Source organism: Lepidothrix coronata, unplaced genomic scaffold, assembly GCF_001604755.1.
Source record: "Lepidothrix coronata isolate B3197 unplaced genomic scaffold, Lepidothrix_coronata-1.0 Scaffold151, whole genome shotgun sequence".
Lineage (NCBI taxonomy): Eukaryota > Metazoa > Chordata > Aves > Passeriformes > Pipridae > Lepidothrix > Lepidothrix coronata.
The window spans coordinates 732,651-748,383 of NW_016690331.1; the positions used below are offsets into that span (position 1 = coordinate 732,651).

At 38.1% G+C, this 15,733-nt stretch overlaps 1 protein-coding gene across 2 annotated transcripts in view; it reads right to left on the bottom strand.

Annotated features, from left to right (window-relative positions):
• FAM188B (family with sequence similarity 188 member B) overlaps positions 1–15,733 on the bottom strand; it is a 70,676-nt gene that overhangs the window by 26,656 nt on the left and 28,287 nt on the right. For both annotated transcript variants that reach the window (XM_017828693.1, XM_017828692.1), the window contains 2 exons: positions 15,206–15,271; positions 14,880–14,947 (listed from right to left, as the gene is read on the bottom strand). In XM_017828693.1, the coding sequence (XP_017684182.1) occupies positions 14,880–14,947; positions 15,206–15,271 (134 nt within the window). The remainder of the gene's footprint in view (positions 1–14,879; positions 14,948–15,205; positions 15,272–15,733) is intronic.

The window sequence follows — 15,733 nt, forward strand, 5'->3', positions numbered from 1 at the left end:
AAGAAAAGAAAAGAAAAGAAAAGAAAAGAAAAGAAAAGAAAAGAAAAGAAAAGAAAAGAAAAGAAAAGAAAAGAAAAGAAAAGAAAAGAAAAGAAAGAAAAGAAAAGAAAAGAAAAGAAAGAGAAAAGAGGACTCTATGCTTAAACATTTATAATGGTTCTGTGTGGTCCCTTCTGTTTTGTGAAATCAAAGGGAAGTTCCATGAAATTGCATTATTGATAATTATGGAGTGATGTCTCCCCAAAGTACCCTCTCTCATAACTCTTGGAATTATTGAATTAGCGATTGGTTGATGGCCTGAAAAATACAGGTTGTAACTCTGGTAATTTTTATCCTGCAGATATAATGTAATTGCAAACGTTATTTTATACATGAATAACTGTTTAATCTAGGTTTGAGAAAGCACAATGTACTATATCCTGGGAGAGCTGCAGCAATAAACTCCACAGATTAATTCTACGGGTCATAAAAAGCTATTTCCCTTCAATATAAAATATGTTGATCTCAATTGTTTTGGCTCCATCTTTATGCTGGTATTGCTCCAGACGTAGAGAGAATGCCTGAATGATCATCAATTAAAACTTAATTATTCTACATCAGCTGGGCTTTTCACCGTCATTTGACTTGAAAAATCCTCTATGCACACAAATATTCATGTTTCTTGAAAATTGGCACAATAATTCTTTTTAAAAAAGGAAATATTTTGTTTGTGACAAAGCAAGAACTGACTTGATGTGGTGAGGGCAAAGGTAGCTAGACACTTCCCTTTAACATTGCTATACATGCTCCACTAAAAAATCTGTTTCTTAAGTAAAAAGCTGGGACATTCCATGTCTTCATCCCAAATTTTAGATAATTACTTTCTCATAGGGTTCCTTTGAATGCCAAAATCAGAATGCAAAATACAATTTCTACCATTTACAGCCCTAATGATACTTAAAAATCATATGAAAGAAGTCGTAGCCATTGAATCACAATTCCCTTTTAAAAAAATCATTTTGCCCGTTTACTAAAAAATTATTTTACCTCTTTTAAAAAATATATTTCACCCCTTTATGAAAAATGTCTTTTAGCCCTTTTTAAAACCTTACTTTAAAGATAATTTACACGTTAGTGTCAGTCACAATAAAGTGCCACCGACATCTGTTGCCAGCATGAAATCAAAGGAAAGACCAAGGAAAAGCGTGCCCGTGGTAGGGAAAATTCCCTCATGCACCATTGCAAGGCATGGATGGGATGATAATAATCTCTGGATTTTGGCCATTTCTTAGTTTTAGAAACAGTTTCATCTTGCAAACACCGTGACATGAGCAGACTATACAATATGCGTCAGTCGGGGACGGTGGGACGTACGGCACGGACAATGGCAGGAAGTTCTAATTCCATCTGTAGGTACAAACAATATGGGGGTTTAGAGGTGGATCTCGGACTTTCAAGAAGAAGAACATCTGCCTTTCCAATCAGCCCTGCTAATGAGGAAACAAAGGTCAGGCATTAAAGCCACGAGGTTTACACCTCCTCCGAACGGGTTTGACGTCGTTGTTCCTACCTGCCAAAGGCTCACCAGCTTCTGTGCAGGTGGATTTACTGGGTTTTAGGTGCAACTGCACTTCAGGCATTTTAAAAATATCAGATAATGGTAACTGTGTGGGTTTTTTTTCTGCTGGGCTGTGGAGACATTCGTTGGTGATAAGCAAACATGAAGTATCTGGTCACGCTGGTGTCCTGGTTATCAGACGTCAAAACAGATGTAAGGAATAACCATCATTATCAATACTACTTTGTCCCAGCATGGAGTTTTCCGTTTATAATTTTTAAATTACTTTAAGACAGAAAAAAACCTCTAACTTTAAGCCTGGAGTCTTGTAAGTATCCCAGTCATCACCAGACTAAGTGAAGTCTTGACTCTGTGAATCCCTTCTTAATTCAGAACCCAACACTCCGTGTGCTGCTGTGACAGAACCACAGGTCAGGAGAGAGGCACTACAAATTAACATAATGGTAATTAACATTAAAAGTGTTAATGGTAAATATTTCTTTCTTTTTCTATACTATCAGCATTTTCCAGTGTTGTGACAGCACATAGTTCTGACTGGAGAGTGAGGTAAAGGTCTGTTGACTACTGGTGCAGAATTACTACTGGTGGTAATTACTTGGTCATACTGTAAAGCCTGTGGAAAAAAACCCTCCTAAATCAGAGGCAAGACATTGATTTTGAAAATCTCCTGGACAAATACTTGAAATTACACATCTTTAAAATATCCTTAAGCATAGCCTTTAGCAGAAATAATTCCCTGAGCTGACACGAATAAAAAGTTGCTAAATTTCAGATCACTCAGTGAGATCTCTCGGGTTGATTTTTATTTGTAGTTGTAATGTGTGTGCTGTGGTTTACATCTCTGTGAAACCAGAGAGCACAGTTTCATTTTGTACTGTTCTTTTTTTTAAAATATTTTTACTTAAAACTTCTTTTTTTCCCCCAAAAAAGGGTGATTTTGAGCCTTTATCCCAAGGCTTAACTGTCCTTTCATTCCTTGTGCAAGCAAACATTTTTTTTTCTCACATTAGAATCACACAGAACAAAAGTCATTATGTGGCAAAACCAAAAGATATGTAAGGTGGCTTCAGACAAAAAACTTACTTTATAGCAACTGGAGAAATCTCATAATGATTGAAACCAACAAAATACACCTGCTGTGAATGATACTTTTTTTTTCATGTTTTCTAATGCTGTTGGGTTTAGGGCAGGAATGCCTTTCCAAAAAATATCATTTTATATTCTGAATCTATTTGCTCTTCATTCTCCTGTTGGTGATTGTGTGTTCATCTTCAGCCTTGTTGGAACTGTTGGTTTCAAGTTATAAATAATGTGTTTATTAAGGATGTAAACACTGAAGGTGGACAGATGTTCTGAGAAAAAACCTCTGAATTGACTTCAAGAGAGTTATTGGAAAACTGACTTGTGTTTTCAATCCATTCTGGGATATACAAATAATTAGAAAATATTCTAAGAGTTTAAGACAGACAGATAAAAATACCATTAGATAGAATAAACTATAATGTCATTATAAACCTCAGCACTGATAGTGCACTGATAAAATAAATTACAGTGATCTGCATGGACTCAATGAAGTTTTAAAAGTGCATAAATAAAAATCCAAAATATATATATTTTGAGCACTGGATGCTGTAATCAGATGAACTTTTTCTTAGCAAAAACTAAGTTAAATAAGTAAGACATTATTAAAATGCTTCATACACCTTTATCTCAATTTACTTCCAGGAAAGTTCATGCAGAGTCTTAAATGGAGAACTCCATGCTGGGACAAAGTGGTATTAATACAGAGTATTAAATATAAATACTGAGTATTAATATTAAAGTTAAGTTAAATAAGTCAAGTTAAGTTAAATAAATCAATATTAAATATAAAAGTCACATACAAACATTAACACTGGAATAATTCCAGACTACCAGAACATGAGTTAGTTTATATTAGTTATTTACCACAGATATTGTTTGGATTGTACAGCAGAACAAAATAAAATAATATAAAGGAAAAAACAGTGCACTCAAGTAAGTGCTGGTTGTTTTATGGTCCTTAACTCTGTGGCAAAGCTGCCACAGAAAATTGGTGACCTCACTTTGTTCACGGCAACAGACAGTTCCATTGACAAACACACAATTACAAGTCTGCTCTTAAAATAGATTTGGGGTTGGCAGAGAGAGAAAGCTTGTCTTCAGGCATAAGGATTTCAAATAATTACAATGGGGATGTGGAAAATGACAAGATGGGTGACTGCCATATTGTGTAAATGTTCTAGAATATTTATTTTTTTTTATACTGGCACATGGCAAAGGATTCAAATGAATGTTCAAAGAAGAAGGGAAGAGCCCCTCTTAAAAAAAAAAAAAGGTGTTTGGGATTCAGAGCAATGAAAGCAAGAAAGTGGCTTCAAGTTATATTTATCACTTTATCACACACCTGCTAATTTCCCAAAGTTTTTAAAATGTACATGTACTGTGGTGTTCATTCACATTAACTCATCAGCTCTGCTATTCCAGGGTGCTGACATTTATATTTACATTTCACAGCGGTAGATCTGACGGGAAAAGCGATTTATCTATTGGCACATTCGACCCAGTATTTTAGTTTTTAAAATAAATTAGCTTTCTTACTGAATGCAATGTCTTCCTGAGCACAACAGATCAAGCAAAGATACTAAACCTGTATCTGTGTGACCACACTGACCCTGGGTTCAGCAAACAGTTGAAGAGTTTTTAGTTTGAGACTACACTGGCTGAAATTTGGCCAAAATCTATTTGTTACTGCTCTATTTTTTAGTAGAATCACACTCACTCTTTCCCACCTTTGGAGTCTTTTAATAAATGTACTTTATTCCCCTAAAATCAAAATGAAAATGCTTTGATCTGCTGCAGGAAGGGAAAGGGAAAAAACAAGATTGGAAAGATGACAATCAAGCTAATCAAGCACTTAGGGATGGGCATCGTATCATTAATTTTTATATCTAAAGATGGACACACAAACAGGTAATCACTCTGGGTTTCTTTACATTTTTGGACGTGGAGAGAAACTGGTACATCCTGAGGGCAATTTAGGTGACCTTGCTTAGGTAATTTGCAGAGCAGAAGAAGAAACTACTGGAAAATGCCTTTTCTCCAGCCCATGAACAGCCAGTAAAGAGAGCCTGCCATGACCTGGACACGGCCATGAAATTCCTAAATACCAAGGGCCTGGATGGATAAACCACACTCACAAATATTCTGGCACTGCAGAAAGGCTGAGTGTATCTTTATTTAGATTAAAAGCTGAGAAATGGGAAATAAGGTTGACATAGAAATAATAACACCTTGTAGCGAGTCTTTGAAAAAAGACTCCTCGATCAGACAAGTTAATTGAAAGTAAAGCATGAAGACTTGATTTCATATAGCCAATTTGTTACAGGTTTCAGCTGAGCAGAATTTGAGCATTAGATACAGTAGACATAGAAAAAGATATAGCAGAATCAGAGGAAGTTGTGATAGAAGAAACCATGGTTAAGACATGGAGCAGCTTTTCCATGGGAAGAGACTACAGAGACAAGGATCATTTCACTACAACAGGACCCAACTGATGGACTGCAACAGATGGTCACAAACCCCTGGCTGGTGAGGAGGTGATTAAGGAACATCTACTCACTACTTTTCATTACATTCTTCCCAGAACAATCCTCTGTTTATATGACCCGTGGTGTGGACTACAGCCACAATCCATCCTGGGATAAAGCAGAGTTGTAGAGGGGGAAGGAAGGAAGGAAGATGATGATCCCTGCATCTGGCAGGTAAAATCCAGCCATCCCAGTTACCTTCTTTCATAGGAAACCACATTTCTTAGTTGCTTTCTTGGCTTTCCATATTTTCCTCAGTGGTAGCTTAGGAACCTGAAATCTACTCACACTTTTTTCCAAGTTTATTGACTCACAGGTTGTTTACTGACACATTTGCATTCTGTTCTAAAATTGATCTTTAAACAACTCTTCCTGACCCTTCTTGTTCACTTACAATTGCCACCTTCCCATTTTTTAGAAAATAGTTATGTCCCACGTCAGAACGTGGGTTTTTAGGCTAGAAAAATATAAAAACTTTCTTCTTTTATAATTCTTTGGTAAGACAGATTTCTCATTCCCCTGGTCTACGCTTTTCCTACACTTCTCCCAGTTTTAATGGGTGAACTTGACCTGGTATTTCACTGAGGGCACATCAATGCATTGCACAACCTATTAATATTTCTTCGCCTCCTAAAACTATTTATGCTGAGACACCCTAAGAGTAGATCCAAGGCTATTTTATGATGCTGGCTCAAAGTCACTGTATGCCCTGCTATTCAGCTCCCCATCCTGCCACTTACAAATTCTAAACCCCCCCAGACAGTAGTGAGCAGTCTGTGTTTACAAGACCTTGTAGTTTCTGCAGTGAAAATAAATTCTTTTTTATTGCCCTAATCATGAAACGGAGCCAACTCCTTTTTTGCAGCACGATTTGTTCTCTGTATTGACAGGGCCTTTCAGCTTTTCAGTCATCAGTACATTTCATTAGCACACCACTCCCTTTTTCCAGCGTTTATTGTAGGGAATAAAAACTGTCTCATCCCAGACCGATCAGTGACAAATTCCATCAGTAATGTTCCTCATGCTGATAATTCTTTTGTGAGTTCCTTTCCTTTATCACCTCTATAATTCTACAAAGATCTCTTATTTTCACATTACCAAATGACTTCTCACTTGGCATAATGTCAAACACAAAAAAACTCTTATTAGGTCTCTATCAACTAATTTTATTCTATTTTTTTTTTTTTCAATTTAACTAAAAATTCTCAATTTGGTGCTATAACTTGCAAGCCAATTTACTGTATATTTAGATGCAAGGCAACTGTAGGTTTCAATGAGGTAAGTGTATGGTAAGGTATGACAAAGCAGGTAAGCTTTTAGAATAAAGTCCACCCATAGAGTCTGAAAAAGCAAGAGAGAGCTCTTGGAAATCTTGTAAAAGTTTAGGAATGAGATACAGGTATAAAGGTACCTGTTTCATTTTTTATGTTGTGCAGCCATCACTTTTTCAGGTTTAATTCCACCTCCCACAAAATTAATCCATTTACAGTGCATAAATTCCATCCTGACTGCTGTTCTCCTTACTGAAAGGCAGAATATTAGTTTAGATTTAGAGCATTCTCAGCATTACTCCTCGTATCAGCCACATCCACTCTACACAGAAGCTTCCCATCTTTTCCTGATAGCTCTGTATTAATATGATAAGGGAATTGCTTGTTGTTTCAATTCTGTGACTCGAGGTCTGGTCTGACCTCATCTGAACCACATCACTTCTGTGTTTTCCAACACCACTAGTGACACAGAGAGTCGTTGCTCACCACACTTTTTTTCATTCCTTTGCCCTCTTTCCTTAGAAATCAGAAAATTCTCCAGAGAAGGAGCCAATAATCTTCCTTCTCTTCAGGCGTGTTCCTCAGCTTTAGGAGTTACCCTGCTCTGTTCTACAAGGAACTGGATGTGTCAGGGGAGCAATCTGGATTTTTTTCCCATGCTGCCACAAGCAACCTTTCTGTTCCTTATCCACACCCAATATATAGTCCACTTCTCTGCTCTGTGGACCCATGTTGGTGAAAGGCTTCCTGAATTTCCTTAACAGGGAGACAGGAGTCACATGTCCCAATTATTGGTGCCAATTCCAGGTTCCACCTCCTCCCCTTTTTTTTTTTTGCATTTTCCACCATACCAGTGCCATACTTACAAGATATCAAACAGAATCAGTATAACAACCTCTTTGTCCTCTCGATTCTTCCTTTTTTTCTGAGTTTAGTTTCATTTTTCTCATTTCCTTTACCACTAAATTCTGCTCCTTGTTCTCCAGTCTTGCAAATTTCCTCAACCCTAATTCAACGCGTCCTCTCCTTTGTCTTAGTGGTCACTTTTCCACCTGGGTCACATTCTTTATCTACCATGCTAAATAGCTTCCTTATCTTCAGACCTTATTTGGCAGATACCTGCTATTTCTGCTTTGTCAGACCCTCCTCTCCTTTCCTGTATCTCGTCTCCAAAACCCCATTCTCTCATCACCTTCAGCTTTATGGTTTTGTCCCCTCTTTCTCAAGTGTTAGAAGGTGACATTTCACACATCAATACATTCCACTGCATATCCACTTTTGAAAGAATATAAACCTCGGAGCTTCAAATCTTGGTCTCACATCCTCCTACAAATATTGCTAAGGCTGTATTATGCCTGTATTCTTGCCTTTCTTTGAAGGAAAAACATTATATTATTTCAAGCAAAATCCCTTCTTTATTACCTCTGAGCAGCTGTTCTGCATTTATGAACTTATTAATGTTGCAAGCAACTCTTGCCCAATGAGCACTTTGGCTACAAGGCCTTTGTCTAATTCCCACAACAGAAGCTCAAAGACAAGGAAGATCCTGAAAATCCTGAATGACATGCCCCCCATAGGGCAGGAGGCACAGAAGTTCACTTACCTCAACAGACAAGGGCTCAATTCTTCCCCACCAAGGACTGGATCCCACACAATCTCTCCTATTTTCTCTCCTCCCCCTGCTTCTGGTAAATTTAACCTCATGCTTCCTTCATGTTGTAAAATCACAAATTGGTCTTGGAGAGAGGTCTGAGATTCTCAAAGATGGATTTTTTTCAGTGAGGTCAAGCCGCTTGTTTTTTAGCACTGTAACATCACTGACAGCTGTTTCCCCTCGAAAACAGCAGCTTCCCCACTCTTTTTTTCCATCACCAAAAGGCTGAGCTGTAAAATACATGATGACATCTATTTCTATTCCACCACTGTAAACACAGAGTGAAAAACTGCCCACACACGTTATTTCCCCTCGCTGTTGGTCTCCCAGGCTCTCTCAGTTAGGGGGGGAAACTACTTCTGAAAAAAGTTTTCCCAGAAAACCGGCTCACACATAAAAATACACTTCCACCAAGAACTGGGAATGCCCCGTGTGACTGGATCCTCCATGTGAGGCTGCAATTCCTTTCACCATTGGCCAAGCCAGATGGCCATTTCACAGAAAAGCCTTTCTTCACCAGCCAAACAGCACGAGGAGAGTGGGTGCATTTCAGGGGAACTCCAAAATTAGAGATTGGGCTCCAATTAGATATTGGCTCTGGGACAGGAAAAGGTGTCACTTAAGGAAAGTGGATTGAGGGTGGAGGAACCTTTGTTCCACCCACAGTTCATGAGCCAGCAGAGCATCACTTTCCTTTTCAATGTCCCACGTGACTGAAAGACATTAAAGGTGAAGTAACACCTCAGAATTGGGGTTAATTCACAGTAGATGATACAGAAAATGATACAGAAAGGATATAGAAAAGGATACCCCCCAAAATGGCTTGTTTCAGATTAAAAGAGTGATGATTATCTGTTACACATCTCAAAAAAAAACTTGACTTACTGACTAAAGGGAGTTTCCCACAGCTTGGCTTTCAATATGTTCTAAGTGCACTTTCATAAGTTTAACATTGTTGAGATCATTTAAGATTATTTATGGTAATGAAGTGCACAGTTAATTAAGAGTATTTATTTTGTGCTTGCAGCAATGTGGAATAATCCAGTTAAAAATGGGCCAGCAAATAAAACCTGAAAGGCAGGTGACATCAGGGCTAGGGATGCCAAAGTTCTGTAGCCAATGTACAGTTTCTTCTCTGAGGCCTTCAACACAAGAAGGACATGGACCTGCTGGAGGAGGTCCAGAGGAGGCCACGGAGATGCTCCAAGGGCTGGAATATTCCTTGCAATCAGATAAATAATTACAGAAGTAAGACTAAGCTGACAAACAGATATATTTGAGCATCTTACAGGGCAAAATCATGACCAGCTATTAACATGATTTGGTGCTGGTGTGTGTTTATTTCAAGAATGGATTAGCATGACTGATGAAGGAATTTTAACTTCCCCACTTCAGTAAAATAGTACCAGAAGAATGAAGAATAAGTGCTCGAGGGCACAAAACCCCATAGTTTTAACCATATGATTCCCTCTATTAAAAATAGTTAATTAACAGAAGATTTCAGAGAAAGAGATGAATTGGGAATAACTAAGGACACACCTACTTGGTGTGAGAAATCTTAGACTGATAAGGAGTTATATTGTGATTTATCCAATTTAATAAAAACACATTGGCTTTTCAAATAAATAAATAAAAAAATAATAAAAAACCCCAAACAAACAACCAAAAAAACCCCAAATACAACCAACTCCAACCAATCAAAATTCCCAAACACCAAACTGGAAACAGCATAAATAATTTTTGAAGCAGGGCTGTACACATTTCTGGAGCAGCAAAGAAGGGCAGTGAGCAGAGCTGTGGGATCACAACAAGGAAAAAGGTGTCGACGTGTGTTTTCCAAGGTTTACAAGCAGCCAACCCTAATGAAGTACACAGCCTCCTCTTGACTTGTAAAATCAGTCTCCTGTTTTTTTACGTTTTCCCACAGATAAAGGCATTGTTTTATTTATTCTCACACAAACACTCCAGAGAAAAAATGGGAAAGACACCCCATGACCAGAGCTGACTGCAGAAGGACACTGTGACCTGCTCTCAGCGAGTGATAAAGTCAACAAAAGGGATGCAAACACTGGCATTTTGATTTGTGAGCAACACAATGAGTCTGTGTTTCAGATCAGGCTCAAATATATTGTCTCCAGGTAGCCTGAAAACCAATACACTGCTTTTCCACACAGGAATTTGGCCTGAGGGGTTTTCTCATCCCATGTGTTCTTTGCTACAGCAGGTTCTAGTAATGCAATAAAGTTACTGCACTGATTAGGAAAAATATGGCAGTGAAAACTGAGGGTGGGACTGCCTGGTAAAGGAGCTGAAATTCAGGAAAACTGATGATCCAGTGAATGGATCCAAATGAGCCACATCCCAGTCTAGTGATGGTTTTGCACAGTGAGGAAGGTGCCAAGGACAGCACCCAGCAGGGAAAGCTTGTGCTATGGTTTTACTACATGTTGTAACTTCAGGCTGTGGGCTTCACTCAAGCTGTCATTACTGGACCTATGGAATCTACTCCTGAGTATCCACAACTTCCCTGCACACAACATGGAATGGGGGCCTGCAGCCCACCTTTAAGCTCAGTCTCTCCCACATACATGGAAAAAACATCCTGTAGCTCTTATCAACCTGTTTCCAGCACACATTTTGCACGTTCAGAGAGATTAGTCCCCTGAGCGGGTATAATATGACTATTTTTTAATTTTTCGGTGGTTGTAAAGAAAAAAAGAAAAAAGAAAAGGAGTTTACAATTGTTAGTGACCAGAATTCCTTCCTGTCCCAGGAGCAACAACGCGTTCTCAGCAACTTCCTCAGGAATTCTCACTCCTCTCTTTGGCCATTTGTTATCAGTTGGAGCAGTGATGATCATTAGTGCTGGGAGCATGAAAAACTCATTACCAAAATCTACAAAGCACTGCAAACTCCTGCATTTCCTGGCATGCGTTCCCATTAAATAAAAAGTACTCAGATTGTCAGTGATTTAGAACAACTGCCCAACAGACCTGGCTGAAATCTGGAATTTCCATCCACAAGAAACATCCATAACAATGCAAAAATTATGGAGCTGGCCCAAAAAGCAGCAGCAGCAGCAGCAGCAAACATCAAGGCAGGGCACAAAAATGGGGTACCTCGAGATAACATCTCCACCAGTGCGTTTAAAGGTACTGAAGCATGTAGGTTCCAGTAATTTGTCTAAATTCATTTGAACCTCCTGATATTTTTGGCCTCCTTATCTCCCAGTACTGAAAGTTACTCGTGCTGTGGAAAAAAGAGTGTCGTGGCTTGTTTTAACATCAAAGCCTGAGCATTTCCCTGCCAGCTCCCAAGTTTTTGGACTCTGAGAAATAAGGTATAATCACTCCTTATTCAACCTTATCATGGATGTCTACATTTTTATTACTTCCAAGTTATTCCTCCTCAGTGACGAAGAGGAAAGATTTTTTATCTGTCCACAGTAAAGGGAAACTTTGTTTTTGCCTTCCAGTCTGTTCTAGGTCTGATGTGTCTTTACTGGTCTTACAACTCCATGCAAGATAAACTATGAGAAGATCATATATTTAGACAAAGACATTAGCATGTTTTTATTCTGTTCTCATTTCTTATCACCATAACTCCCAACACATCGTTTATTTTTTGTCCATCATAGAAACTATCTGAACTGATGTGTCCAGATAATTAAATTACTAGCAGTGGTGCCAGAATTTCTCTCCTTTTCTAGAACAGCCTATTTAAAGCCCATCACTAGGTAAGTATATTTGAGACTGTTTGCATCATGTATAATGCTCTGCATTATTAAGACTTAATTTAATCTCCCATTTTATTGACCTGTCACTATAAAACAGATTTCATTTCACTACTGGATATTTATACTGTAAAAGATCTTTATGAGCAGGTTATTTAGATTTTCTTATTTTATAGGGGAGATAAGTAACCACTTCAGGAGAGGATTTATCTCATTCTAAGTTAGACATTAAAAATAAGTCAAAATACTCATGATCTTTTTCTCTTTTTTTTTGAGCATTAGGGAAGCCTGGATGCAAATTTTTCCATAGAAAGTAAATAAATGATAGAATCATCAAATGGTTTGGGTTGGAAGGGACCTTAAGGATCATCCAGTTCAATCCCCTTGCCATGGGCAGGGACACCTTCCACTAGACCAGGTTGCTCCAAGCCCTGTCCAACATGGCCTTGAGCACTTCCAGAGATGGGGAGTCCACAACTTCTCAGAGCAGTAAGACAGACAATTGCCCTCAAAACAGCAAAAATCTAAAAAAAATAGGAGTCTTAGCTAATAGTTCTCCATCCAAAAACAAAGACAAGCACTGCCCACAGCAATTCTCCTCTTGGTTCCCTACACATTTTTGGACAGGACGACTCTCTTAGAGAAGCTTCTCTCTTTCCACTGATTCCAGAGGGAGCTGGGAGCACTGAGACTTGGCACAGTTGTTAGAAAGCTACACTTAGATGAGATTGTTGGCACTATGAGATCCTTCTGGACTGCTAGAACAGGTTTAAGAAGGTGCTAACAAGTCTCGACCATCCTGAACTACATCACCTCCTGCAGCTGCCACCCCTGAGTTATGTGGCCTGGCCACAGCCACCTCCCACCTGGACAGACATGGGAAGCTTCTGCCCACAGATGTGACTGCTCTGAGAATTCTATAAGCTCTGGGATCTCATTATTCACTACAGTCAAAACGATTCCACCTTCAGTCTTCAACTTGCTGACAAGAAATGCCAATTATTTATTGAAGAGATATTTACCAAGGGACCCCGGAGCTTTGTGGGCACATGGTGAAGAACCCACCCAAACAGAAGCATTTCAACATGGTTTGAGAAACTAAAATCTCTCAGCCCCTCACCTAAAACTGTCTTTTTCAATAAAATATTCCAACAAAAATCAGGACAATTGAAACTTCCCTTAAGTTTTCTTTTGTAAAAACCCGCTGATTTTTGGTTAAGAAAAAAAAAAAACTGGGACAAAACAATCCCAGGGAGATCTATTACTGGCTGAAAATTCCATTATCTAAAACAACTGTTACTTGTCTTCAACTATTCATCCAGAACTATGCCAGTTATGTAAATAATTGCTTACCATGCTTGTAACACTCACTAAATGGTACATATTTCTCGATGGTATCAGGAGTGAGTTGTCTTGATATTTATAATATCCTAAGAGAAGCACTATGACATAGGCATTAAAACAGATTACTGAAAATTACATAAACCAAATTTAGTTTGCACTTCTAAAAAAAAATTATGCCAAGGTCAAAAAACTGCATTTTTTGACAGAAAAATCCCTGTTTCTTAAAAACAAAAGATAGGTGCAATATCTTACACAGTAAAAGCCAGAAGAGTAACAGTACTTTTAAATGAAGTTGTGTGAGAAAATCATGAAATCTCTTAAAAATAGAGCTCCCTTTATAAACAATTCTGGAGCAGAACTGTAAAAATATTTAGATACTTCAGAATGCAAATAGGCACCATAAGCAATTTTCATGTTCACTTTAGACACAGCTCCCCCAAACACAAACACAGATGATTGACTGGCCTTGTCATAATCCATCTGTTAAGAACTGACATGATGGGGGAAAAAGGTTCCTTGCTTATATTATTGAACAATATTTATCATTTTATGGCAAGTGAAGCAATGCAAACAGTAGCAATTATGAACCTGTGGCTTTTGGTGACCCTACCAAATGCCAAATAGATCATTACTTGCACAAATATCTTTACTAACCTGGACTAACTCAGAAAAACAAGAATAAGTGGCATATGCTATAAAATTTTCACATCATTTGTGTTAAAGTACAAAAGTGGAGTCAAGCCAATGGCTGTAGTGTTACTGTAAGCAAAAGAAAGGGAGAAATTACAATAAAACAACAACAACAAAAGAAAACCAACCTGCAAATGCTTTCTGGGACCTCAGTAGGTGAGCAGCTGATTGTATATCTCAAATTTGGACTAAGTTGCTATTTCCTTTTCCAGACAATGCAGAGAGTTAAGAAATAAAAGCTTACATAAATCAAACTCACGCTGCTCTCAAGTGCAGCTGCTCTTTCCGTGTCACTTCTTATTACAAGCTGTCAGGGAACAGTTTTCCCTTTTGCAGATAACTCTTGGAGATTCTCACAAAAGTGGATTTTGACAAGATGAAGAAAGCTTTTCTATTCTGACCCACTGAAATTCACAGTATCACAAAAACACCTTTAATCTGTATGGAAGCACAATTAAATGCAACTGTGCTTGAGCAAACCTCAGTGAGTTTTTAAAAGAGGTTATATACTGATTTTCCATTAAAGCTCAGCATATTTATCACACCAATAAGCTGAGACCAGATCTCTCATATTTTATAGCCATCTAAAAATTAGCTCCCTAATCCATTGTACATCAGCTTTTCCTTATCATTATCACTGCTGGAGAGACTGGGGCATCACAAGGAAGTTATTCATCCCTACCTAAGACAGATACCTAAAGTATGGGAAAGAAATGTCAACAGTCAAGGTAGGGAGCACAACAGACATGACACCTAATGCTGAGATAGAGTAGTTTATATCAGATATGCTGAACTGATCACAACTTAAACAGCATATATATATATATTCATATGAAAAGGAAATATTTACAAGAAAAAACAAGATTAAGTGAGCAAATCTGCATAACTTCCCCATATGTATCAGAGTAAACACCAAGAGAGATTAAAAACACCAGAGACTTAAGTATATTGTGGGTTCTCCCTCACTTTGCACAGTTTGTTTGCTTTGCAGTTTATGAAACAAGGATGCAAAGACACTCACAGATTGATTGATCTTGATAAGATGACAGACACAGTCAGGAGGATGCACCCACAGGGACCAATTTCGAACTGAAAAAGAAAAGGGCTGGTTTTATTTTGTTTGCTGTGTGTGTTTTTTTGCTCCAGTGCTGAAGAAAAGCAAATGGAACTGAAAGCAGAAGGAACTGCTCTCATTTGAGAACTGAATTAGCTGCTGTGCTTCTTAAAATGCAAAAATCTGTCAAAGTGTTTGAAACACTGTTCAGAAGGCATCATATGAGACTGACAGACACAGAAAGTCTGGCAGCTGAACCATAACAGGTTTAAGATCTTCTCTATACACAGTACCTGGTGAATGTTCTGCTGAAGAAACACAATCAGGTCTTCATATCTCGTGGCACTGTGTAGTATCAGCTGGGAAGAAATGTAAGAAGAAAAAAAAAAGTAACTGAAACAATAACAACTCATTTTTATAAACACAAAGCTGAAATAAAGTAGCCAAAACTGGAAAGATTTGAACTAAAAAAACGGAATAAATATCCAATAAAATCTATCTCTTACCATTGTTACTCAGTGAAATGTTGCATCTCAACACTTCCTATATTCCGAATTTTTAAATACTGCTTCTTTTTGTGGAACAGACTCTTGGATTCAAATTAAAGCACTGTTTATGTAATGAAAGACAATTCCCAGAACAAACATAGGAATGCTGCAGCTTTAGAAAACATAGGATGGGCAAGTAGCTCAGGAGTTTGTACCTATATGGCGAGGCCCCTATAGCAGGTTTATAGCAGAGCACTTACCACAGAGAATATTCCCATGAGTATTCTTAATTAACATGAAATTCAGAAGAGTTCACAGATCCAGGCCCTCACT